This window comes from Protopterus annectens, chromosome 11.part0, assembly GCF_019279795.1.
Source record: "Protopterus annectens isolate FY-2018-M chromosome 11.part0, PAN1.0, whole genome shotgun sequence".
Classification (NCBI taxonomy): domain Eukaryota; kingdom Metazoa; phylum Chordata; order Ceratodontiformes; family Protopteridae; genus Protopterus; species Protopterus annectens.
The window spans coordinates 389,935,663-389,960,374 of record NC_056745.1 but is presented as its reverse complement, the minus strand read 5'-3'; the positions used below and the strand labels follow the sequence as shown (position 1 = coordinate 389,960,374).

Below are 24,712 nucleotides of genomic sequence, written 5' to 3'. Positions count from 1 at the left end.
TTAGTGACATGGCATGGACGCTGGAAGACCAGGTGGGGGGGATGGTCAGCTGGAGCAGCAGTGCTAGCTCACTTATACTGGACAAAGGATGCATCCAGCTTGCCACATTAGAGATGCCTACCAGATGATAAATAATCATTGTTTGAAGTACTAGGACAGGCTTGCACTCTTAAGTGGTGCATGTCCTGCTGGGTTAGGGATGAAATGAAAGGGTGGATGCACATCACCCCCCTCCCCTTGGAAGCCATAGGGAGTTTGCCAGTCACATCAGGAAGGGGTTAGGAGAGTTGGGCAAGTTCCTTCTTGGAGCCAGTAAACTGGTGTACTCCTTAATATCTAACCCCAGCCAGTTTACTTCCATGGAGGCTAGTCAAACCACAGGAATAAATGTCCAAGAAGGCTGTTACCTATTTTTGGAATGGCTGGCTTTCACCAACCATTTACTATCTGCTTATTTGCAATAACAATTTGGAAGACCCTCATTGTAAATTGAATCTTATTTCTGTGTCATATTTACTTATACATTTGAAATTTCAGACATAGAGCTGACCTGCAGATATCTAGTTTTACTAAGTCAAGCTTACTATGCCCTCTCACATACTCTTAAGTTCAGTCACTGCTCTTTTATCAAGGCCAGATCCCTAAAAGTGTATGTTGTTATTTTACCCATCTCAATAATTGTTGTCACCTGTCTGTAAAGAGGTGAATTCTGTCCTGTTTAATTAGCTCTAACTTCCCTTGTTTCTCTTGTTAGCAATACTGATATAAAATGCACCTCTTTCACTTCCATAGCAGCTTCTGTAGCATTAACAAATATATCTCCCTTGTTAAAAATTCTATTTCAAATCTGTAATCACATGACTAACAGTGTCTAAAGCTTCCATTCTTTAAGCCCACTGCATAAATGCATATTATTGCCAGATTTCCATGACTAGTGGGTCATTTCCAAATCTGAGTAGTACGTCAGCTGAAAACAGTAGTGATCTCAAGTTCCATTAAATCTCCATTTGTGTCCACTTCCTAAGTTCATAGATTGGTACTAGGCTATCAGCCCTAGGGCCTATACAAGCCTAGCCATAACCATTTTGGTTATTTCTTCCCACAGTATTTACTTCCCTTCCCCATTTAATTAAATGTACAGCTCACACTGTATGTGTGAGCTGTAATTCTATATTATCAGCATAATGAAAGTACAGCTTACTTTAAGATAGTATCTTCACAATACTTAATATTGTATTTTAAGCACACTGTTGTTTGCATGTCATTGTAAACAGATTTCATAAAGTAATAGGAATCATTAACATTGCAGCTTCACAGTATATAATAGTGTACTGTTAAACATACAGCTATAGCAATCCGTAAATATAAATTTTTACCTAGTGGAGTGCCAGAAGGATTCCTTCTGGGTGATTTCCTGTTTTGTTTTTATTTTGTTGATATCCAAGCCACTGTTCCAGAAGTATGATTGACCAAATTGTGGATGACTGCAAACTGGGAACTGTTATCATATCCACTTATGCAAACAACTCTGTCAAGGGCCAGAATGTGCGCATCCGTGGTGCATCAAAATGTTCTCAGACTAAATGAAAAAAGTGCAGCATATTATCATTTGTCAGAAAGGTTGTTCCCATCTCATATGTTGTAAATGGGTCATATTATCAGTTCTGTGAATTACCCTTTGGTTATGTACTGCTCCAAAGCCTTTTCCAGTCATAGCTCATTGCAGAGTAACTAGCACTCTCATTTTTCCTTATCTAGATGTCTTACTTAACTTTGCAGTGTCTTCTTCCAGATGTCGAGAGTCCTTAAGATTGGTTGGAAGATATGAAACTAATCTGGTATTTCAGGTAAAGATAGACATCATGCAACCAAAAGTATTTTTTGACATGGGAGAAGGGGATTTTCATATGAAAACCTTCCTGAGTTTCCCAAATCTGTGTCAGATTTTCAGCCAGAGAATTTCTCATGATTCCTCTTGACATGTTACATACGAGAAAGGTTCAGTTGTATGTTAAAATCACATGGACCTAACATTTGCGTCCTCTGGATTTTCGGATAACTGTCTTGGGTTTTGTAAAAAAGGAACTGCACTGGTGGAGTCTACAGATGCAAGCAAATGCAGGTCTCCCCTTTTCTGCTCTACATCCAAGTTCATTTACAGTTATAGATACCTTAGATTTTGCTTGGGCAGCCTTTTCCATGAGGGTAAAGGTGCAAGGCCTGTGCGATTCTTTAGACAGATCAAAGTACATAAATGTAAAAGAGGTGTTGACTGTGATCTATGCCATAAAATTTCTTCATCATCTATGGTCCCTGAGAGCTCTACAGGTGATTAGTGACAACACCACAGTGATGTGATATATCAGCAGACAAGGTTGCACAAGGTTGTACTGTCTGTGCAAGCTGTCTGTCATTGCTTGGGAGTTGGTTCTTCACTTTAACTCTCTAAGCTTCTTATTCTGCAGAGCAAAACATTTTGACAAACAAGTTGAGCAGGACCAGGATCGACCCTCATAAATGGCAATTGAGTAAGAGAAGATTTTCATGGAGTTGATCCAGTTGTGGGGAAGACCTGAAGTAGATCTATTTGCCTCCTTTCAAAATAGACAACTCAACTAATATCCAGGGTAATTTTGAAAATTCAAGAGGTCTCTCCAAAAGTAATTGTGGTGACCCCCTTTTGGTCCAGGCAGCATTGGCTCTACATTTTGTGGAATTATCCAATGGCAATTACCAGATGCTTCCTTGCAAACTGAACATTCTCACACAAGACAGGGGGAGTTTGACACACCGCAGGCTCAAACATCTTAAACTTCCTGCCTGGATGACTCAATTTTATTACCTTCTTGGGCACCTTTTTTTCAGACGATGTGCAGCAGGTACTAAAGGAGGCAAGAAAACCTGCTACTAGAAAATCATCAGCAAGTGGAAGAAATTGGTGTCTAACCAATTACCAGAGCCCTACCTGTAATTATGTACTACTGGTGATCAAATATCTGTGAGTGCTACTAGCCTCAGGTCTTTTGTACTCCTCTATCAAATTACATCTTGAGGCAATTTCAGTATGTCTGCCTCTGGATCCTGTACTTTCTTCAGTGCTTTTACTAAAGCAGTTTCTGAAAGTAGTGTTATACCCAAGACCGCTATGCAAACAGGTTGTTCCTTCCTGGGATCTTAATTTTGTGCTGGAAAAGTTATCCACATCTCTATTTGAGCCTGCACATCAAGCAGATTTAAACAGTTCTTGAAAGCCGCGGCGGTACAGAGGTAGCATTGTTGCCTCACAGCAAGAGGTTCTCCTGTTCGGTTCTCGGCTGGAGTGCCTTCTGTGTGGATTCTGCATGTCCTCCCCGCGATCGAGTGGCCTCCAAAAGACATGAGTGAATGGGCGTGCCTTCGCTGAAGGTTGGACGTCGGGCTGGCAACTCGGCACCTTAAAAAAAATCTACTGCCAATCATTAGCGGACCGGAGTTCCGCTGTGGCAACCCCTAAGCGGGAAAAGCTGAAAAGACAAACAAACATGCATAACAGTTGTTATTCCTTTGATATCTGCTAGAGTACTATCTCTATTGCTAGCTGTAATGGTGGGTGAAACCTATCTGATCTTCCAGAGGGAAAGGATATCATTAACAACATATCCCTAATTCATGCCCAAGATTGTTTAAAAGTTTACTTTGAATTAGGCCATCAATTTCCCAGTGTTCTATCCTGGCCCTCAGAACTAGGAGAAAGGATTCTACTTAGTCTGAAAATACACAAGCAGCTCAGATGCTATCTTGACAGAACCAAGTTCTTTAGAAAAGCTTATCAGCTGTTTATTTCATATACTGAGACAAAGAAAGGCCAGCCCATGTCAAAGCAAATTATTTCCAGATGGCTGACCTTGGCTATTCTCTTTTGTTATGCCTATCATGGCAAACCACTTCCAGGCAGTGTCAAGGCACAGTACGTGAGAGCCTTGTTGTCTACGGTGACATACTTAAAGGCAGTGAACTCTAAAAGTCTTATAGAAGCAGCTACATGGTCCTCTGTACATAACTTTACAAGACATTACAAACTGGATTATTTATCTAGATCCAGCACTTTCTTAGCTAGGGTCATTGTCCAGGGTCTCCTGGATTTTATACTCTTCCTCCTCCTCCCAGGTTTGGTTAGACTTTGGTAATCAACCCATATAACCTAAAGGCTACTGCAGTGATGGGAGTAATAAACATAATACAGATGTAAAAGTTGCAGTTACCCATAAGAATGTATATTCAAAGTCCTCACTGCTGCAGTAACTGCAGCCACCCTGTAGTCCCTAGTATAGTATATTATTGTTGTGAAATACTTTGGTGGTTATTTCTTGTCTGTTTAGTTCAGGATGAGTCCACTACTTCCGAACTTTTAGGCAAGAAAGTCATAAAGATTTTCCACTCAATCCCTTGATTTTCCTTCCTTGGGGCTTTCCAGTCAGCAGGCAGGGTAGAAATGTGGGAGGGAGCCTAAGCTTTTGGAAGCTGGCCAGTTTTTGTGCCTTGGGTAAGATTCAACCCATGTAACCTAAAGGTTACTGCAGTCGTGAGGAATATGAACATCTACTGTTATGGGTAAATACAGCTTACACAACTGTACTGTCTGTCCCAGTTCATTTCCAGGAAAATATCTTCACGATCCAAAGAAGTCATCCCATCACTGTACTCTCTCTCATTATCAGGCCAGTCATTGAATACAGTGCCCCCTTTGGTTTGCACAAATCGAAGCATAAGGCTCAACTGGAAAGGCTCCAAAAATTTGTAACCAAGATAATTAAAGGTCTTAAATATTTATACACCAATGGATTAACATGACTGTCTACTCAGGAGCCTACAGTTTGCTGCAAGGTGACCTGTGTCTTGCTTTTCATGACATGAAAGTCCCAGTTCTGTTTGACTTCTTATTTCTTTCTAAAACCAGTGGCACTACAAACACCCACATGAAGGACTTAAATCTACACCAGCAAATAGACAAGACTTGCTGGAAAGAGAGATATTCTTTACTCAGTGCATTCTTACCCTATGGAATGAGGTCACCACTACTGGTCAAACAAAGAATAGCTACCTTTAAGGCTAGTCTTGATGACGGGATGGGTAGACACAAATTTACACAAAGGTTATCATATACTGCTCTGCTTGATTTGGGAAATGAGCATTAGTAACTGCTTAAAAAGGGTGACAAGAACTTTTTAAGTTTGTCTGCTTTAAGGTGTGCATGGCTAGGCATCTTCTGTTCCCCATGATCACTTGCCTAGCATGTTCCTATGGGTTCATAGGTAAAGACTAGGGAATCAATCTGAAGACCATTTCAAACTTAGCCAAAAAATCCTATTCAAAATTTCACTGTAGCCTCAAGGAGGGCAAGATAAGATTGACTGGGAGACAAGTTGAGGTTGCCAGTCCAGTTGTTTAGGTTTATCTTTTTCACATTAAAGTTTAGAGATCTTTCCATAGAGCACTTGTTTATGACTGTTAGATCCTGTTGTAGTGAATGGGTATCAGAAGGGGTTTACCAATAATGCCCAGTTTGCAGTCATATGCAGACCTAGTTAACTAAATGCCCTCATTCCCAATCTGCAGATTAGAGAACTAGATGCTGAAAAAGAGGTGGGTCCAGTAATGAGCCCAGTGGCACATCACTAGTTACCTTCATACGTTCCACTGTGGCACCTGCTACTTTAACTAAGTAGGTTCTGTCTTTCAGATAGTTTGCCTGTCCATCTCACCATTTATGTCTCTATGTTTAAGGCACTTAGCTTCTTAACAATGCCAGCATGGGGTGTAGTGTCAAATGCTTTGCCCATATCCAGGTAAGCCATGTGAACAGAATGACCACTGTCTACAGCTTATGTGACTTTCTCGAAACTAAACTGAGTAACAGGACCTCCCTTTATCAAATCTGAACTGGTGTGGGTCTTGCCTGATAAGGTTTTTGATACTATAGTTTATGAGGTCAGATATGTTGTGTTCCATGGCATTGCAGGTCAGACTACTTAGGCTAATGGATCTATAATTTTCTGGGCCTGTGGTAGGACTGTCTTTGTGTAGGGGCATCACTGCTGCAGTTTTTCATACTTTGGGGAAAATCCTGTAGCTAAGCTCTGGTCAAACAGGAGGGGGTTCCACAAGGGCTTGTTTGATGCTGTTTATTCAGCATAAAACTAAATTATCAGACCCCCATAGAAGTATTCTTGGTTTTATAGACCACCTTTCTTTTTTAATTTCTCCAAATCTTTTGGGTTTGTAATACCATGATGAGAATGGACCCCATTCCTAAATCAAAGTGCAATTAATGTTTATGAAATTAGTATTGTTTCAGTCTTTGATGTCAGCCAGAAGTGCTCTTTACAGCACCTGCAATGTGCCCAGTAATGGCTTCTTCTGCAATAAGTACAGGTTTACATGGATTGGTAACATATCTAAATACGATTGTAGATTCTTTTTTATAAGACCCGTTGCTCCAACTACTATTAGAACTGTCTGGGTATCTTTCTTCCACATTGCTCTCATTTCTGCCTGCAGATCCTGGTATTTTATGACTTTGTGTCTCTCTGTACGCAGGACACTGTAATCAGTAGGTGTGGCAATTTTAATGATCAATGCTACTTTTGTCTTCTGTTCTTGGACCACTGTATCCGGTTTTCTAGCATCTGTCTTTTGATCTGTTGATAATGGGTGATCCCATGTGATGTAAACTTCATCATTTTCTGTGATGCTTTGTGGCTCATGTTTCCAGTGTTTTTCAGCTACTTCAGTACCATAATGTCTACACAATCCCCACTGCAACAGTCTCGCCACATTATTATGCCTGTCAGTACACAGTCCTCCTGCTATTAGTGTGTCGTAGGCAGCAACTAGGTGTGCAACTGTTTCCAATTCGGTTTTACAAAACTTACATCTGTCTGTTTCTCCCACATGTTCAATGGACTTTATAAACCAACATGTATGTAGCCCACTGTCTTGGGCCGCCAATATTAACCTTTCATCTCTTGGTTTGAATTCACCTCTCCTTAACCATTACTGCATTAGTTCCTGATCAGCATGAGGTTCTTCCAGAAGTTTTCTCTACTTGCAACTATATTTATGCATTTTCCACATTTCTTGCCTTCTCATCTGGTCCTTCACCTTATATTCTTTCTTTTGTTTTTTTGGCACATTCAGTTGCTACCTGATTTTTATCTGCTTCTAGTTTGATTTCCATTCCTGCTTGACACTGATATGCTTCTGCTAGATTAAGCAGAGGTCGTCTTAGATTTATTCTCCTCATGTTTCAAAACTTTCACTACATTTAGGTCTTGAGGTCAGCAGAGTCCCACAATTGCAGATCTATACATGTAATCAATTTCAAGGAAGCCCCATCCTTACTTCGGAATGGGGAATATATAATGTTGGTATACACTGATTGTTATAGATCATTTGGTGAGCATTTAGCATCCTTCTTGTTTTAATATCTAATCTATCCAACATGTTTTGGGGCCAGTCAATCACTCCAAAATTGTAAGATAGGACAGGAAGAGCAAACTAGTTTATAGCTTGGATCTTGTTCCTAGATGTCAAAACTGTTCTCAGGATTAATTTAAGTCTTCTAAACTATTCCTTACTGAGTTTTATTTGTATTTATTCGTGTTTTATTGCTGATCCTTCATCAATTCCCTAATATTTATGCACTCAATCTATTTCTTTTATATCACATTCTTGTCCCAAACTTATATTTTCCTGGTTATGCATTTTTCCTTCTTTAAAGGTTGTTTTTGTGCATTTGTCAAGACCAAATGACATTCCAATATCAACTGAAAAAGTTTTGCCAACCTGCAGCTGCACTTTCAGTTCTTCATCTGATGAGCTATACAGTTTTAAATCATTGTTAAAGAGAAGATGAGAAGTCTTTAGACTTTAACCAAATAATTGTAGCAAACTGGTGAAAATAAAAACTAAAAACCACAAATTCATCAGTAGAACTAGTAGACACAGGTTTATTTTTCAGGTTAAGCGCTTTCATCAAAGTAAAATTGACTTCCTGAGGAAGTCAATTTTACTTTGATGAAAGCGCTTAACCTGAAAAATAAACTTGTGTCTACTAGTCCTACTGGTGAATTTGGGTTTTAAGTCTTTAGACTTTGTTGTTTTCTAGGAGCCAAATTGTAGCCATGGCTTAAGGTGTTAAGTAAACATCTTAATGGGTTAAGGGCAAGGCAGAATAGCAGCGGTGACAAGAGAGTCACCCTGGAAAATATCCCCCTTTCAATTTTTATCCCTGGGATAATAATTTGTCCTTTGTCATGGCTTAATTGCAAAGTGGTCTGCCACTGTTTCATAGATACTGTAATGTAATCGATCAGTGTAGGGTGTATCTTATACATTTTTAAACACTCTTTTATCCATGAATGTGGGATATTATCAAATGCTTTTTTGTAGTCAATCCATGCCACACTTATATTCTTCTCATTTTTACAGTTCTCAACTGTGACTTTATTTAAAAGAAAATTATCCTTTGTTCCATATGACTTTTTTCTATTGCCATTTGTTCTACTGCCATAATTAAGTTTTCTTCTAAATGACTACAAACTCTGTTATCATCATTTCTTGTGTATAGTTTATACGTCGTCGAAAGGCAAGTTATTGGTCTGTAATTTTTAGGGTAGCTTGCAGGTTCAATCTTGAGTAGGAGCATTGTTTTTCCTATTGTTAACCAGGTTGGTCTGTTCAGGGTGTGCATATAAATAGTTCTTACATAGCTAAGTCTTCGTGCAAAGATGTTAATACTTTTAACCAAAAGTTAGGCACTGCATCTAGGCCTGGGTTTTTTCAATTAGAGGTTTTTCTTAACTTTGTTTCAATCTGTCTGGCTGTTGCTTCATCCCATTTCATATCCTGTACCTTTAAACTTATTCTTTCTGTTACTTCTTTTATCCATATAACATCTTTGTTATGTTCCACAGGATCTTTATAGATACTTCTCCAAAATGCATCTATTTCTTCTTTTTTTGGCCGTCTTTCAATTCTTTTTACCTTGTTTCCCAGTTCTCTGTGAAGCTTTTTTGGGGGCATCAATACATTGCTCATTTTGTATGTTTCCTTTATATTTATCAGTTATCTTCTAAGTTTTTCCAGCTGTGCTAAAATTTTTAGTTTGTTATTTGAGATAGTGCATGATAGATCCTGGTCTGTTTTAATATTGTGCATTGCTTTTATTACATCTATCTTTCTTAGTATTTTTGTTGATCTGTTTCCTCTTCTATAATCTTATAACAGTGACACTTCTTGTCTTAATTGCTTTATATTTTTCTCTGTTCGATACTTCTATGATGGTATTTGATTTCTCCCCTTCCTTTCCCTCACTACCCTGTGTTCTTGTGGTAGACCTTTATCAGTTATTATTTTAGCAGCAGAGTAATATATCTTGTTTACTTCTGTTATATTGTATGGATCTCTCTGGACAGGCCTAATTACTGTGTTTATTTGTTTTGTCAGTCTTCTAACTTTTGGGGTTTTATTGACCTTATGCAGTCTATTTCTTTCTTCATTGATCTTAATATATCTATCTGTTTCTATTAAATCAAGCAACTCTTCTCTTAGCTCATTTTTCTCCAAGCTGAAGGCACATCTTTTGTTTCCCATGTCCTGCAGCAATTCTATAAAAAGTTCTATAGCATCTTCCTGTGGCACCTTCTCTTCAGTTTCATCCTGTGCCCTCCATTGCTCTGTCATAGGGGAACTCACTGGCCCATCACTCAACATTGACTGCATCAGAGTTTCCCCAGTTTCCTGTGCCTTCTCTTGCTGTGTAGCTCCAAGTGAGCTTTTATGCTGGTTTCCTGTGGAAGGCTCCAAGCTATCTTGATATGGCATCTGACCAGTTGCTTGCTGTTCCACTGCTTCCCCCATAATTTGGATAGCCATTGGTCTGTCCTGTTGTGGTGCTTTCTGCATTAGATTTTCTACAGTGAATCATTCACTTTGCAGGTACTCCACAACCTCGATTTCTATTTCTTTAATTTCTCCATTACTAATCTCCTTTTCTACTTTTCCTCTGTCTTCTTATTTTTTGTATTGTAAAGTTTTCCATATCCAAATTCCTTGCCTATATTTCTTTTCAAATATCTTTGGTGCTTCTCTTTTTGTATTGGTTAGTTTTGCTTTTTCCTTTGCATAAATATTACACCATATTAAATATCTTTTTCTGTCTCCTGATCTTCCTGTTTCTCCTTACTTTGGGGACTCGTTCCATCATACTGTGATGTAACCTGTGTTAGATCTTTTACATCAAATCCTTCACTTTGTAGGCACTCCATAATTTCAATTTTTTTTTTTTTGACTTCTACTTTACTAATCTTCACCTTCAGTATGGGTTCATTTATGATATTAGAGCGGTTAGAAATTAAGGAATTTGTAAAATTAAGATTGCTGATTCAAGGTTAAAGTTTCTACGAGATTTGTATACTGGTATGTTTGGCAGGTCTGCTGGATCTGAGTGAATGGTACCATTTTAAGTTCAGAAGACTGCTGGGTTGTTAGTTTCCTGATGTAACTAAAGAAGCTCTTGTAATTAACCTTGACCTCAGAGGCTAAATTCATGATTTGCCTTACTAGCCTTGATAGTTTTTAGTGACTTACTGTTATTCTTATGATCTTTAAGAGGAATTTTAGTTCTGTTGTGGAATTTATCTAATTTATTTATTTATTTTGCTTTTGTTACAGAGTTTATGGAGTTTCTCCTGGTTGCCACAGTATATATTCCTTGTCATGTGTAGACATAAAATGCACCAGAATGTTCCTGGATTTACTGTACAGCCTGACAGATAATGGCAACCTAGACACCTTCTCAATTTGCAGTAATGATTTTGTAAAATCTGCCCATTGTGCTATACTAGTTTTCAAACTCCACCAATTGTAGTCTCTTCTCGTTCTAGTACACCAAGCAGTTTCATATTTTTTCCTTTTGAGCCTTCCATCCTGATCATCTTTTGCTGTACATATTCTACTTGACCACCCAATTTCTTCATTCTGTTTTGCACTTCAGCTACCTGCTTTTCAGTAGCATAACAATGAGCATGGAGAAACACAAAACAATCTTCAATCAATTTCATTCTGTTTGTCCTTCCCAGCAGTCCAGAAATTTGCCACAAATTTAGCTTCTTCCAGACTTTTCATTACTTCCTTGACATCTAGTCAAGTTATTTTCTTATCAGTAGAAGATTTCTGTAGTGTCTGGGTTGAATACTAATTATCACTGTCACCATTTCATCTTCGGCGTTCAGTATTTCAGCTAAGATTTCCATTTTTTTTCCAACCATCTTTGTAACCCTATAATCATCACGCACAGAGTTACCATTGTCTGCACAGTATTTCCATTTTAGTCACCAGCAATTACAACTTTTACCACATGACATGGAATGAACAGGGAGACCTACAACCTCATCAGACAGTAAGATATTTCTCCCTGTTGAAAAGTTATTTTTGGTGCTAGTAGCATATTTATTCATATAAATTGTGTGGTGCATAATACTGAGATTGGAATGTGAGCTTTATTTCTTTTAGTGACAATGAATGTGACTAGGGGCTTAGATGTGTTACAGCATTGAGGAATGTTACCCTTTGTGTGTTACCATAGCTGAGATTTGACTGTAAAACAGGTGGGGCCTCAGAAGTAGACCTAGGAAGAGGTTTCTAGTGGTAACACATGCCTGCAACAGTTGCCTTATTACTGTTAACTTACAGTGTTCAAAATCCTGAGTAGCTCATATGTTAAAAATACATAAGGGGTAAAAGAGGAGTCATGCTGAAACAGGTCTCATTGCAGTAATGGCAAACCCATGCACATTGCGTTTTCAGTGAAACAGTCAATAAAGGACTGTCAGTAGCTTTAAGAAGAAGCGCTGGTGTGTTGTTGCTACAACCCACAGTGATGGGTGAGTTGGAGTTTCATTATGGCATGGCACAGTGATGGGTGAGTTGGAGTTTCATTATGGCATAGCACAGTGATGGGTGAGTTGGAGTTTCATTATGGCATGGCATTCACAGTTACGTCTATTAGGCATGTCCTACATTTTTTATGCATCACCTTTAATGCTTGGCTTTTTTAATAAACCTCAGCTGCTTGATGTTCAGTTTGTCACCTCTTCTTTGTCATAATGGAGTGTTCTCAACATGTAAAAGTTGCACTGGCACCCACATATAAATCTGTTAAATGTAAAAACTGGTGAAGAAATACATTTGGCTTTTTGTTCTTAAAAAGGTTAGTTTTTTGAGTTAATAAGTTAACAGAAGGCATCTTTTTGTAGTACTATTTAGTCTGTCTGATGATTTAAGTGGCTCCACTGGACCATCCCCATGATAAAAAAATCTCCAAACCAGAATGACAGAATCCAGTAGTCTAAAATCCCAAAACCTGAAAACAGCCCTATACACCACAGGCAAACTCATAATAAAAACTGGATGCAGTACTTTAGCTTTTTATGGGGTAGAACTATATACCTCATACTCTATTTATCCCTTGAAAAAGCAAATATTTTCTATACAGTAGGTCAGTTTGTTGGTTGCACCAGTTTTGGTTATTATCAATGAATGCTAATGTTCTTGTTTCAGAATAGAATAATTACCTGCATTTGTTTCTTTTGCCTATCAAATATTCTTGCTGTCTCATCCCCCCTTCCCACTGCACCTACCTTTCGGCTGAGGGCAAATAATTTCAGAGGTACACCTCTTTAGAAAGAAGTAATTCCATACAGGGAAATCTTGTTTACATTTCTGTAGAACCACATGAAAAGGCAGTTTGGTATAACATGGATAACTGAAATATTTGTGCTAGATATCCACAAGTTTTCACGATGCCCATTTGTAGTTTTCCTGTTTGAGAATCTGAGTTTGAGTTATTGCCGCATCCCTTTAGTCTGTTGGTGATCTCCATATTGGGTACCAATGAACCACTGTCACCTGTATTGTTAAACTAATTAAAAATTCACTTTAACCATGATTTCATCTATTACAGTACAGATTTCATCAGACTCATTTGCTTCGGTTTTAGTTTTTTTTTTGTTTGTTTTGTTTTTTTTATTAATTTTAGCATTTTGCCATTTCACTATATTATTTCTTTCTTGGTACATTTTGTGTTACATTTTTCAGGGAAAATAGCCTATTCAGTCCAGCTAAATGGGATGTTAACTTATCTTGAGGTCATACTACCTTTGCAAATTGTGATTTGCTTATTCAGTATTGATGGTGGTGAGAATGGAATCCATTTAGCTGCAAGTCACTTGCTTACATGCCCCATTTACAGTTCCCATGACACCACTGGGAAGATCTAAGTATGAATACTTTCTTTCCCATGCCAGCTATATATCCAATTTCTACAGTCTTTCTTTTCTTGCAAATTGTGCAACTCTGAACAAGACACCTAAGCAGCAGTTTTGGTTCACCCCTGAGACAAGACACTTGCGCCTTGTATTCTTGGCCACTCAGCAAATTGTTTAAGTTTCTATATTTATGATAGAATGTTTCAGTGTGAATGTATGCTAGCAATGCATGTAAAGGCATGCTGATCTGCCACAGCTGGAATTATATGTTTTCTTAGCTCTAATATGCACCTTCAGTTAGACTGTAAATAGAGGCTGCCTCAATAAGCTGCTGTTTTTGTCAGTATTTAATGAAGACTTGGCCAGTGGTTAATTTGATTCTTTCATTCTGTATTTTTGCAGCAGTGACATATGCCTTTTTTCTTGTTGTTCAATGATGACCACTAATGATTAAGAAGCTGTGAATCTTGCTTAAAGCCTGTTTTACTTTTATTTTTGTCTTTATAATATTCATAGTTTGTTGTGAATAACAGTTTTTTTTACTGTTAACCTAATCCCTTAGAATGCATGTAAGCCAAAGAGAAAGTTGCATGTCTAATGCTTGTTTTATCACCACTTAAACTACACAAAGTGCCATGTTTCTAAAGTTTAGTTGTTGTTACAGTTAAAGGAGCTGCAGACACTGCAGGCAGAGTACCTTCGTAGCATGGATGAATTGGCAGAACTTCCCCTGCTGAAGTCAAAGCTAGAAACTGCCCAACAGCAACTAAAAGAGCAGCATTCAAAGGAAGATGTACTGCAACAAGAGCATTCGGCCTTCCAACAGGAGCTGTTGAAACTCAGGTAGGGACTTCTGTAGTGTTTTTTTTTAACTTCATGTGTATTAGTGTTGTTTATTTACATGGGGACTAGAACACTTGAGGAATTGGAGAGGTGCAACTCCAGCCAGCAAATCTCAGCGTAACATCCAGTATAAGGACTGTTCTTGCAGCATGCAATTCATGTAGCTCAGGGTTGAAACAGCAGAAGGACTAGAAAGGTGTATTACCTAGTGTAAACACAGAGCTAACATTGAGAGGGACACAGAGAACTGGTGTTCTGCATCCGTCTTCATCATGGCAAATGTCACCCAGCATTGTTAAGAGGGACCATGCAAACCAGTGTCAGTACTTACCCAGGCCTCTTCTAAAAGCAGCCCCAAACATTCTGCTTCAAGTTCTTTAAGCATTTGATAGTATCATAAGTTGAACTTACTGTATTGGCAGTGTGTGTGTGTGTGTGTGTGTGTGTGTGTGTGTGTGTGTGTGTGTGTGTGTGTGTGTGTGATAATATTTTTATCTACAAAAATTGCTAAGAACAGCTGTAGGTGTGGAAAGCAGGCTACAGTGCTGCAGTCCTGCTTGTGTGTTTCATATTAGTTTTAAATTATAAAACAGTCTTACAGAAATTATGGCAATTGAATGGAATATTTTAAGGTGTTATGCCAAAATGAATGTAGTACTGGGTTTCTGATGGTGGGCTATGAAGCTGAGCTGAGCCTGAGTTTGAGCCCTCTCGACTCCCACTCACATATGTTGTGACCTTTAAATCACAGACTTAGTAGTCTACTTAATAATTTGGTTAAATAAGAGGTACCACATCATTATAAATTTAATTTAAAGTACATAAGGGTTATGTGTTATTATGACAGCTACTAAGTAGGGCAGGACCAGCTCGAATGTCACATTGATGGAGGAAGGGATGTGAATTTAACATGTGTACCAATAACACTTTGTTTTACAGCACAATAAACCACTCCCATGCCTGATATAAAAAGTATATATATATATTTAGAAAGCTTGTGAGGAAATTATTACTCTATTTTTGTTTTACTTGGATCACTTGTATGTGTACTTAATAAAGGATTTTCGACTGGAAAAAGACTGCCTGCCTTGCTTGGATTACTTTTGAATACTTAGTAATGCTGTACAATTATATATTTTCTATTATTACTTTTTGTTTTGTTTTTACTTAAGACGAGTTTACATTCGCTACTTCTACTATTATTGTCTGATCTGATTAATATACAGTGATTAACTAGAAATATATGGACTGAAAATCTTCCACACAGAGAAGTTTCTTACACTGTTTTGACACCAGTAACCGCAATGCCATTCTCTTCAATGCTGACAGTTGCTAAGACCTCAGGAAGTCAGTGTCAAGCCTTTGTTTCCGAGAGTGTTGGCACTGATAGCATCAGTGCCATTCTTGGAGTATATGATATTGGATGCCTTGTGTCCAAAGATTGTCAATTTGGCTTTGGCCCTGAAGGTCTTCAGCTCCAGTGGTTAGTGCAGAGCGTATCAGTTCAGCACTAGTTCTGACCTTGTCAGAGCTGAGGGTTTTGGCCCAAAGTACTTTGGTGGATGACTGTGCAAAAAAGAGCTCCTCTTATGTCTACTCTTGTGCCTTTTTTGTGCTATTGTGTCAGTGATACCAATCCCACCCTTAGATACCATCTGGATTGAGACCTTAAGCCAACCATCACTGAGACTTCCTTAGGACCAGAGGAGATCTAGGCCAGGATTGATAAGATCCAGAGGACAGTCTTCACAGGAGAGCTGTGATGAGGACTTCCATTATAGTATCCCAAGGAAAAGGACATATAAGAGGAAGAACCTGGACTGTCCCTTGGAGTCTCCTACTCCTGATACAGATGCAGGCAAACAGGAGGGGTCCCCAATATCCTCTCTGGTGGATCATTCCTTCAGCAAGATCCTTGAAATGATAATACAGAGGAGATCTTACCCACTGACTAAACCTCTGCTAAGGAGCAGATCTTACAGGAGACCTATAACTCTTCTCTCTCAGCAGAATGGATAGTGTGCCTCCCCCAAAGCTTGTGGACATGGTCTGTGGCAAGGTTTGGAAAGAGCTGGATATAGTGAAGCTCACCCCTAGAAATCTGGACATGGTGTTCCATACTCTGAATAACAGGCTTTATTGGGGCAAAGGACCTCTCGTTGACTCCATTATGGTCACTGCTGCTTTGAAGAAAGATGTCCCAAAGGTTGCCTAGGCCTCCCATTCTCCTAAAGACAATTTGAGAATAACAGATAGGCTGTGGAAATGGGTGTGTGAATCCAGTACATTTGTGGTCAGAGATTTAAACTTTGTGGTGCATATGATTTGTTTTCAGTGGGACATCAGACAGAAAGCATCCAAGAATCTGAAACAGTTTCCAGCCAGGGAACTCCAGTCTCCCCTGCAGCCTCAGGTGGCCACAGTAAGTACCATTTCTTCCATGCTCACACACCTTTTACATAATATGATGGATGGAGCATCAAGAGATGAAAGATTGGGTCTGATTGTGAGAAGACAAGTTTGATTGCAGTTCATAGGTTTCCCAGACCATTTCAAAGCAGTCTTCGCCAGTACTCCCTTTGATGGCAATTGGCTGTTTGAGCAGCAAGTTAAAGACAGGCTTTGTAAATGTAGGCAGGAGATCAAAATTGCTGTTGAGGTTAAGTTTATTACACTGCAAAGACCTTTCAGCAGACTCAGAAAGTTTCAAGGAACTCCTGGTTTTGCAAATCCCAAGACAGACAGCAGCAGGAAAGAGGTACTTAGAGCAGAGGAGAATCTCTGTCTAGATGTCACCCTGTAGGAAGAGGTGGTCTGAGTAACCAGGGGGAATGGGGGTCCTTTCAATGTTTTTGCTTTATGAACCCCGAAGAATTGCACAACTGTTCCCTTCTGGTGCAGTCAAGGGACATCTGTCCTTACACTGTCTCTTGTGGTTGGCCATCACGATTGATTCCTGGGTAAGGAAAATAGGATCCAGGGAGTACTTCATTCCCTTTTTGGTAAAACCATCAATTCAGACTTCCCAAGCACCACTACCACCACCACATACCACCCAGGCAAAAGGAAGCAGCATTACAAAAGATTCAAGTTCTCCTCCAAAAAAGAGCAATACGGGAGGTCCGACCAGACCAGAGAGAATCCAAAATTTACTGCAGATTATTTTTAGTACCCAGAAAGCTGCGGTGGTACAGCGGTAGCATTTTGTTGCCTCACAGCAAGAGGTTCTCCTGTTCAATTCTCAGCTAGAGTGCCTTCTGTGTGGAGTCTGCATGTCCTCCCCGCGGTCGAGTGGCCTCTGAAAGACATGCGTGAATGGGCGTGCCTTTGCTGAAGGTTGGGCATCGGGCTGGCAACTCGGCACCATAAAAATCGACTGCCAATCATTAGCGGACCGGAGTTCCGCTGTGGTGACCCCTAAAAGACAAGCAAAACATTATTTTTAGTACACAAGAAGACCAAGAACCTCAGACTGATCCTTGATCTTAGTCATATTTGTCAAGAAGAAGACTTTCTGGATGGTCACAGTACAGTCCATCTTGCCATGCCGCTAGGCTACCTACATATAAAAATGTACAAAGCATCAAGAAAATTCCTCCACTTCCAGGTAAGGGCCATTTATTGCCAGTTCAGGACCTTGCCATTCTGCTTTAACACTGCCTCCAGGGTGTTCATCAAATGCATGTCCCCAGTTACAGTTCACGTGCAACTTTTAGGAATACATATTTTTCTGTACCTGGATGAATGGTTCCTGGTAACCCTATTGATGGATCCACTGGCGGTAGAAAAACAGTGTTTTCTCCAACTTTCTCCAACTTTGCTTGTCTTTGGGAAGCACAGTGAATGTGGACAAGTCCCAGCTGGAACCCTCATAGGACCTTACATTCATAGGCTGTCCTCTTTATACATACAGACAGTTGACAGCTCTTCCACAGGAAAGGATTACATCATTGATGACAGAGGTGACTTTACTTCAGTAAGATTTAACCACCAGCAGTTCATGTTCTCAAGTTTCAAGGCCTCAGGACAGCATCAATATAGATAGCTCCCAATGCCAGACTCAATATGCAGATTCTGCAATGGACTCTTCAGTTACAATGGGATCAGTCTTCCCACCAGGTGCATCACAAGATCAGACTTTCTTAAACAGTCAAATGGAGCTTAACCCTGACAATACCACCACTGGATTGATTCCAAGATGGCTGCACATTGCAGAACAGCTTAATTCTAGCTCTCCCGGTGTGAAAACAGAAATTCAGCAGAGAAGACCAGTGGACTTTTGTATTTGTGGGTAAATTTAAATAACTGCACAGTAAGTGCACTGCCTGGATGCCAGGAAAAAAGAAGTACAGATGACCCGAGGGAAAATCAGCTATAAAAGGTGAGGAAAAAACAATGACTGGAAAGGGTACTGCAGCTGTTCAGCAAAAAGCAATGCAAGCTCCAGACATGACTTCCAGTGACCTAGAGGAAAGCATAACACAATTGCACACAGACCTGGTTAAAATAAACAAAACACTGATGGAGTATATCAACTCAAACAATAAAAGGCTGGGAAAAATGAAGAAGCTTTAAACAAATATTCAGATGAGGTGATAAAACTGCAAAATCAGAGATCGAAATGAAGAAAAGGCTGGCTGAATATGAGATTGCTCAAGAAGGGATGGTTTTAAAAAAGTAATAGAATTAGAATACAGAACACATTGGGAAGACCTGAGATTTTCAGCTGTACTAAAGAAGCTGGAAGTAACAGACTATTAATTTTTTTGAAAACACAAGTAAGCAACTGGACTGGTATTCCACAGCATGAATTCTTGACTGAAAAAGTACATTGTGTATAGGTTCCACACCTGGCTATGACAAAGCAACCTAGAGCTTTAATAGTAAAGTTGCAATCCTACTAGCAGAAGGCATTGATTCTGCCAAAACTGTGGCAGAAGGACACAGTTCTAAAAGTGGGAGACAGCCAAGTGTTTGTAGAGACTGATTTGTACACTAGGCAGAAAAGGAGTACATTTATTTCACTATTCAGGGAATGTCGAGAAGTAGGCACAATATTAAAACTGCTCTACCCAGTTATCTTCAAAATATTCTTCCATGGAGGGACACAATCATTTTTGATGAAGTACACTTTGGAGAAAATACAAAAGTTTGTCCAACAAAAATTGAGCTGTGATTCAGCTTCTTGTTCTTCTGGTAATAAAGACCACATAGAGACTATGCCAGTGAAACCCTTTCCAGTGTTTCAGTGGAAAATGCTGGAGAGAAAGAAGGGAGAACGAGAGTTGACTAGAAGAATCAAGAGTATGTTGGAAATGAAGCAGAGGCAGGATTTAGGAGATGGAGATGAACAAAGATAAAACCAGTAACTTGGAAATTTACAAATGTGGGATTACAAAGCAATGGTTATATTTGTGAAATATGACAGAACAAGAAAATCTAGAAATATTGGACTTTTTTGGACTTTGGACTTGTGGGGAGATGCTGAAGTATATGCCCTACTTCATGTCATTAATGTTCAAAAAATACTTAGTGGAGGGGAATATGAGGGAGAGAGTTAACTGTAAGTAAAGAAACATTTTTTTTCTTAATGTTACTGTTTTTCTAGTGTATGATTTTCTTTGCATCCTATAAAGTAAAGTTTTATCAGTTGGTTTTAAGTGTAATGGGGATACTATTGTAAGCAGGTTCTTCTGTTTTTTTTTTTTCCCTTCTTCTCTCTTTCTCTTTGTTCAATTTTAAGAAATGTAGGCACTGCAATGTAAAAAAAAGTTTAGTTAAAAGAGCATGACAAAAGAAAAAAAATAAGTGTTTTTTCAAATTCTTGCATTGGGGAATGACTGGATTAAGACTTTTAGCTTGACCTGGTAAGTTTTAGAGAAAGGAAGTAAATGAAAAAGAATATTCTATATTGTATGTATTTTTCTAGCAAACAAATATATGCATAGTAACAATTCTGTATCTGATCCTCATGTTTCCATGGAGACAATCTGTTAAAGAGAAATTGGCTAGGAGATGATGTTCACTGAAAACATTCAGGTGTTTTCCCCAACTGGGAAAGCTATAAAGATAAGATAAAATGAGACACTTAGTAGACGCACAGACTGCTCCATGCATCTAGCATGGATAACCTTTATTTTAGGTTACCTCAGGTGAGTGAATGTGGCTGTCAGTTTGGGACATTTGCTCCTTTTAGTAGGTTAAGACTTAAATATTTGAAGATGTACATAGTTTTGTGCATTAGTATTAAGTTACTACATTTTATGGGGGTATTGGGTGTGTTTTTTTTTGAGGGCTTTCAGTAAAACAAAATGTTTTCTAAGATGTGATATAGGCTGAAATGGATATGACAAGAAACAACTGTATAAAAGTTCAACCTGTCAAAACAGCATATATATATATATATATATATATATATATATATATATATATATATGACACAAAAGCTGGAACTAGACATTTAACAAAAAAGCTGTTATACATAAAAGTAGCAATGATACATTTTTAGTACAATGATGCTTTCTGCAATGTCTTTACATTTCAATGGTCTCACAGATAAATACAAAAAAAAAGAAAGGGTAGTGAACTGTATTAAAAATGCAGAGTGCAAATAGCTGTGCTACAGGAGACACACTTGGAAAGAACTGAACATGTGAATTTGATAAAAGGTTTTCAGGATGGTTATTCAGTGGAATACCTGGGACAAAGGAACAGAGGAATACTTATATTAATTGCAAGAGGAGCACCAATAGTGATAGAAAAGGATAAAAAAAGATAATGGTAGATTTGTAGTATTACGTGGCTACTGGCAATGAAGGAGAATAACACTGGCATGTATTTATATTCCACCTAAAACTACTATAATGAAGCTAAGAAAATTCTGGGAGAAATAATCAGCTTTCAGCAAGGAGTATTACTTATAGGTGGGGACTGGAATTTGATTTGCAGCAGTGAAATGTGTCTGAGGGGTCCAGAAGGGAAAGAATAACAAAGGAGGGTAGACTTTTGAAGAAATTTATGAAAATATTTGGCATGAAAGATATGAATTCACTACAAGGGGTTTGAAGTAAGTAAACATATTATTCCCCAGATTACATAAACTGGACTCGGTTAGACAATTTATATTTCACAGCAACTTGTGCATTTAATTGAAGGTCTTGATACTCACCCAATAACTATTTCAGCTCATGCACCAATAATAAGTAAAATAAAAACACAGGACAATGAAGTAAAAATGAGACACTGGCACTTTCCCACCTATCTGTTGAAAAGAGAGGAATTTAAGGAATTGGGTAGTGGAAATTTTTCAGGAGCTATTAAAGAACATAGAAATTTCTTCTGAAAATATAGCTAGGGAGTGGGATAAAATTAAAGTGAAGTTTAAAAATAGGCTGGAAATAAAAGAAAGGGAGATATGGTTAAGAAATAACAATAATTAGAGAAACACATGTTAAAGTGTTTCAGAATAGGGGGAATCTCACAAAACAAGAAGAGGAGCAACTGCAGAATGATAGATCGAAAATAAGGGATTACCTCAATAATATGCATGAGTTTAGAAAGATTGTTGTCAAACAACTGTTTTTTTTTTTTGGATAATAACTCTAGAGCACAAAGACTTAGGCAACAGAAAGTAGAAAAGGCTGTCACCAAGCTTAGGGAGCCTGTAACCAGGAAGATAACATATTAGAAATATTTTGGAAATTCTATGAAAGTCTGTTTAAAGAAGAGAAATATGGAAATCGAGAAATGGTACAAATGGAAATGTTAATGGAAGAATTAACTATGCCAATGTTAGAGGTAGATGAGGCTCAATTACAGTTAGGATAGAAGGAGATGAGATAAAATAGTGATGTATAATCAATCTATAGGAAAGTCCCCAGGAATAGATGATATTCCTGCAGAAGTGTGGAAGCTAGGAGGGAAAAATGAGGTATTTGCATTCCCTGATAAAATGTTAAAGTTGATTAGGAGAATATATGAGGGATTGGAGGTGAAAATTAAAGTGGGTGGGTTCCCTTTTGACAATTACTGCTTGAGCAGAGGCACCAGGAATGGTTGTCCTCTTTCCCCTATCTTATTTGCCATATATTTAGGACCATTGTTAAGGAAAATAAGGGAATCAGAAAGTCAAGGATACAACTGGTATATTAGTCAAGAAAAGCTGTCTCTATTTGCAGATGATATTATTTTATACCTGATAAAATCAGAAAAGGACATTACAGTGTTGTGGAACATTTTGAGAGAGTTTCATATCTTTTCAGGATACAAAATTAATGAATCTAAAACAAAGGCAATAGTAGTCAATTATGTACCCACACATGAATTGGTTCAGCAATATCCATATTTATGGGGACATGATAAAATGAAGTATTTATGGGTATGGATTAAAAATTATTCTGGTGTGGCAGCTAAGGATATGTAGGAAGAGATTAAACAAAAGATAATACAAAAACTGAGAAATTAGAAGCTCTTATATGGATATGGATAGTAAGATACAATCAGTTAAAATGTTTTTAGTCCCTTCAGTCTTATACACAGGTCAGACCTGTTTTTATCAACCAGAGAAGTTGTGGATAGCAATTAATAAAGAGCTGAGGGATTTTATCTGGGAGGGGACGATGGCAAGAGTCAAGTGGGACAAGCTGATTTCTCTAACAGAACAGGGCAGATTGGGATTACCCAATTTGAAGGGACATTTCAGAGCTACACAGTTAAGGCTCTTATACATAGCACAAGCAGAAACATATAATTCAAAGTGGAAAGGGATAATGATAAAACAGGGGGAAGCTCAAGAAACAAGGAGAGACTGATTTTGGATGCAGATCTTTATGAGAATAACAATAATCATACAGAATATCATATTCATAAGATAGCAGAAAGTATTGTGAGAACTAAGCCAACACAGGAATGGAAGAAAGGAGATTCTGCTGATAGGGATGACTATAATTAGGGATACAGACAATAGGCAAGAGTGGGCTGGAATGTACTGTAGAAAACTGGCAATGCAACCAAGGTATTGGGAACAAATAACTAGAGAGGGGAAAGGTAATAGAATGGGAAGACGCCAAGAACTTATTTGGGCTGCAGGTTAGGGATCGCCTTCCCAATCTAGGACTAATATCAGAGTATAGGCAAAGAGAAAGAAGTAAGGGGGTCATGAATGAAAGATCAGCACTGGTGGAGCTTTTAGTAGACTCTAGAACATAAGCTGCTGTTAAAAAGGGAATAATTAGTAAAACATATAAAATATTGCATGATAACTATAAGAATCAATCAGAGAAGGCTAGAAAGAATTGGGAAGAGAGATTGGATAAGCAATTCATAAATAACAATGGAGGGATATATGTATATCTCCCAAATATGCAACAAAATGTGGAAGATACTTAGAAATGTGTACATAGACATTGTTATACTACAAGAGAATTTTTCCTCGGGTAGACAGTAAATGTTGGAGATGTGATGGGGAAGAAAGACATAATTTGGAACATATTTTCTGGGAGTGTAATGAGTTGGCAGACTTTAAAGATTCCCTGAAAACTACTCTGTCCGAGAATACTGAGTGAGCAAATTGGTGTAACTAGGGAAATTATTTTCTGAGCTATGATGCAGAATCAGAATTGCCTAGCTATAGTAAGACGTTGCTGAGTCTAATTTTAGTGTCTGCCAAAAAGTGGTTACAAGAAAGTGACAATCAAAGTATAAATCAATTGTATTAGAAGTAGTTAATGTAGTAATAGAGATAAAAGAACTGGAATTTGGATCTTTAGAAAAAGGTAGGAGCAAATTACATCGAAAAAAATGTGAATTATGGAAACAGTACATACGGGGGAGGAATGAGGTTTAAAAGAAGGTAGGATTTGAATGAGCTATGTAATGTTTGACTGGCAGTGATTGGGTAGATGAGAAGTGATGTATGATATTTGCAACTAGAATTGTGTCAGTATGGTTTGTTTTCATTTATATAAATGTGTGGTTGCCTATGTCATAAGTAATAATTTGATAAAGATGTTTCTTGTTTAAAAAAAAACACCACCGGGGATTCCCCATTTACCAAACCCATACTACTCATAATGTTCATCACCGATGCATCTGCCCTGAGGTGGGAAGGCATTGTTTAGGCAAGATGGTTCAATATTCATAGACTGTAAGGGGGGGGGGGGGCTTTCCTGCACATCGGCATGCTCAAGATGTAAGTCGTCCTAAAAATGCTGACATTTTAGGATGAGTTCTGTCCGGGTGCAATTTCCATGCATTTGGACAACATGTCATTTGTGTGGCACTTGAAAAAGTAAGAAGGAACCAGATTTTATCCACTATGTAGAGAAGCAGTGAAAGTATGAGAAAGGGCCCTGATCTTCAACATGTTCTGACTGCAGCGCATTTACCCTGGTCTTCCAACATGAAAACAGAAAAGCTTGGCAGACATATCCTCCTCCTCCATGAGATGTCCCCAAGCATCATAGTACCAAGCAGTGTATTCAAGAAGATGGGACACCTTGCTGTGACCTGTTTGCTTTGCCATTCAGTACCAACTCTTCACAGTTTTTAAGCATAGTCCTCCA

At 38.4% G+C, this 24,712-nt stretch overlaps 1 protein-coding gene across 2 annotated transcripts in view; it reads left to right on the top strand.

The window, feature by feature from the left end:
- The window catches only part of GOLGB1 (golgin B1), a 1,744,011-nt gene that overhangs the window by 1,399,289 nt on the left and 320,010 nt on the right, over positions 1-24,712 (top strand). For both annotated transcript variants that reach the window (XM_044087881.1, XM_044087880.1), the window contains exon 18: positions 13,972-14,150. In XM_044087881.1, coding sequence (XP_043943816.1) covers positions 13,972-14,150 — 179 coding nt within the window. The remainder of the gene's footprint in view (positions 1-13,971; positions 14,151-24,712) is intronic.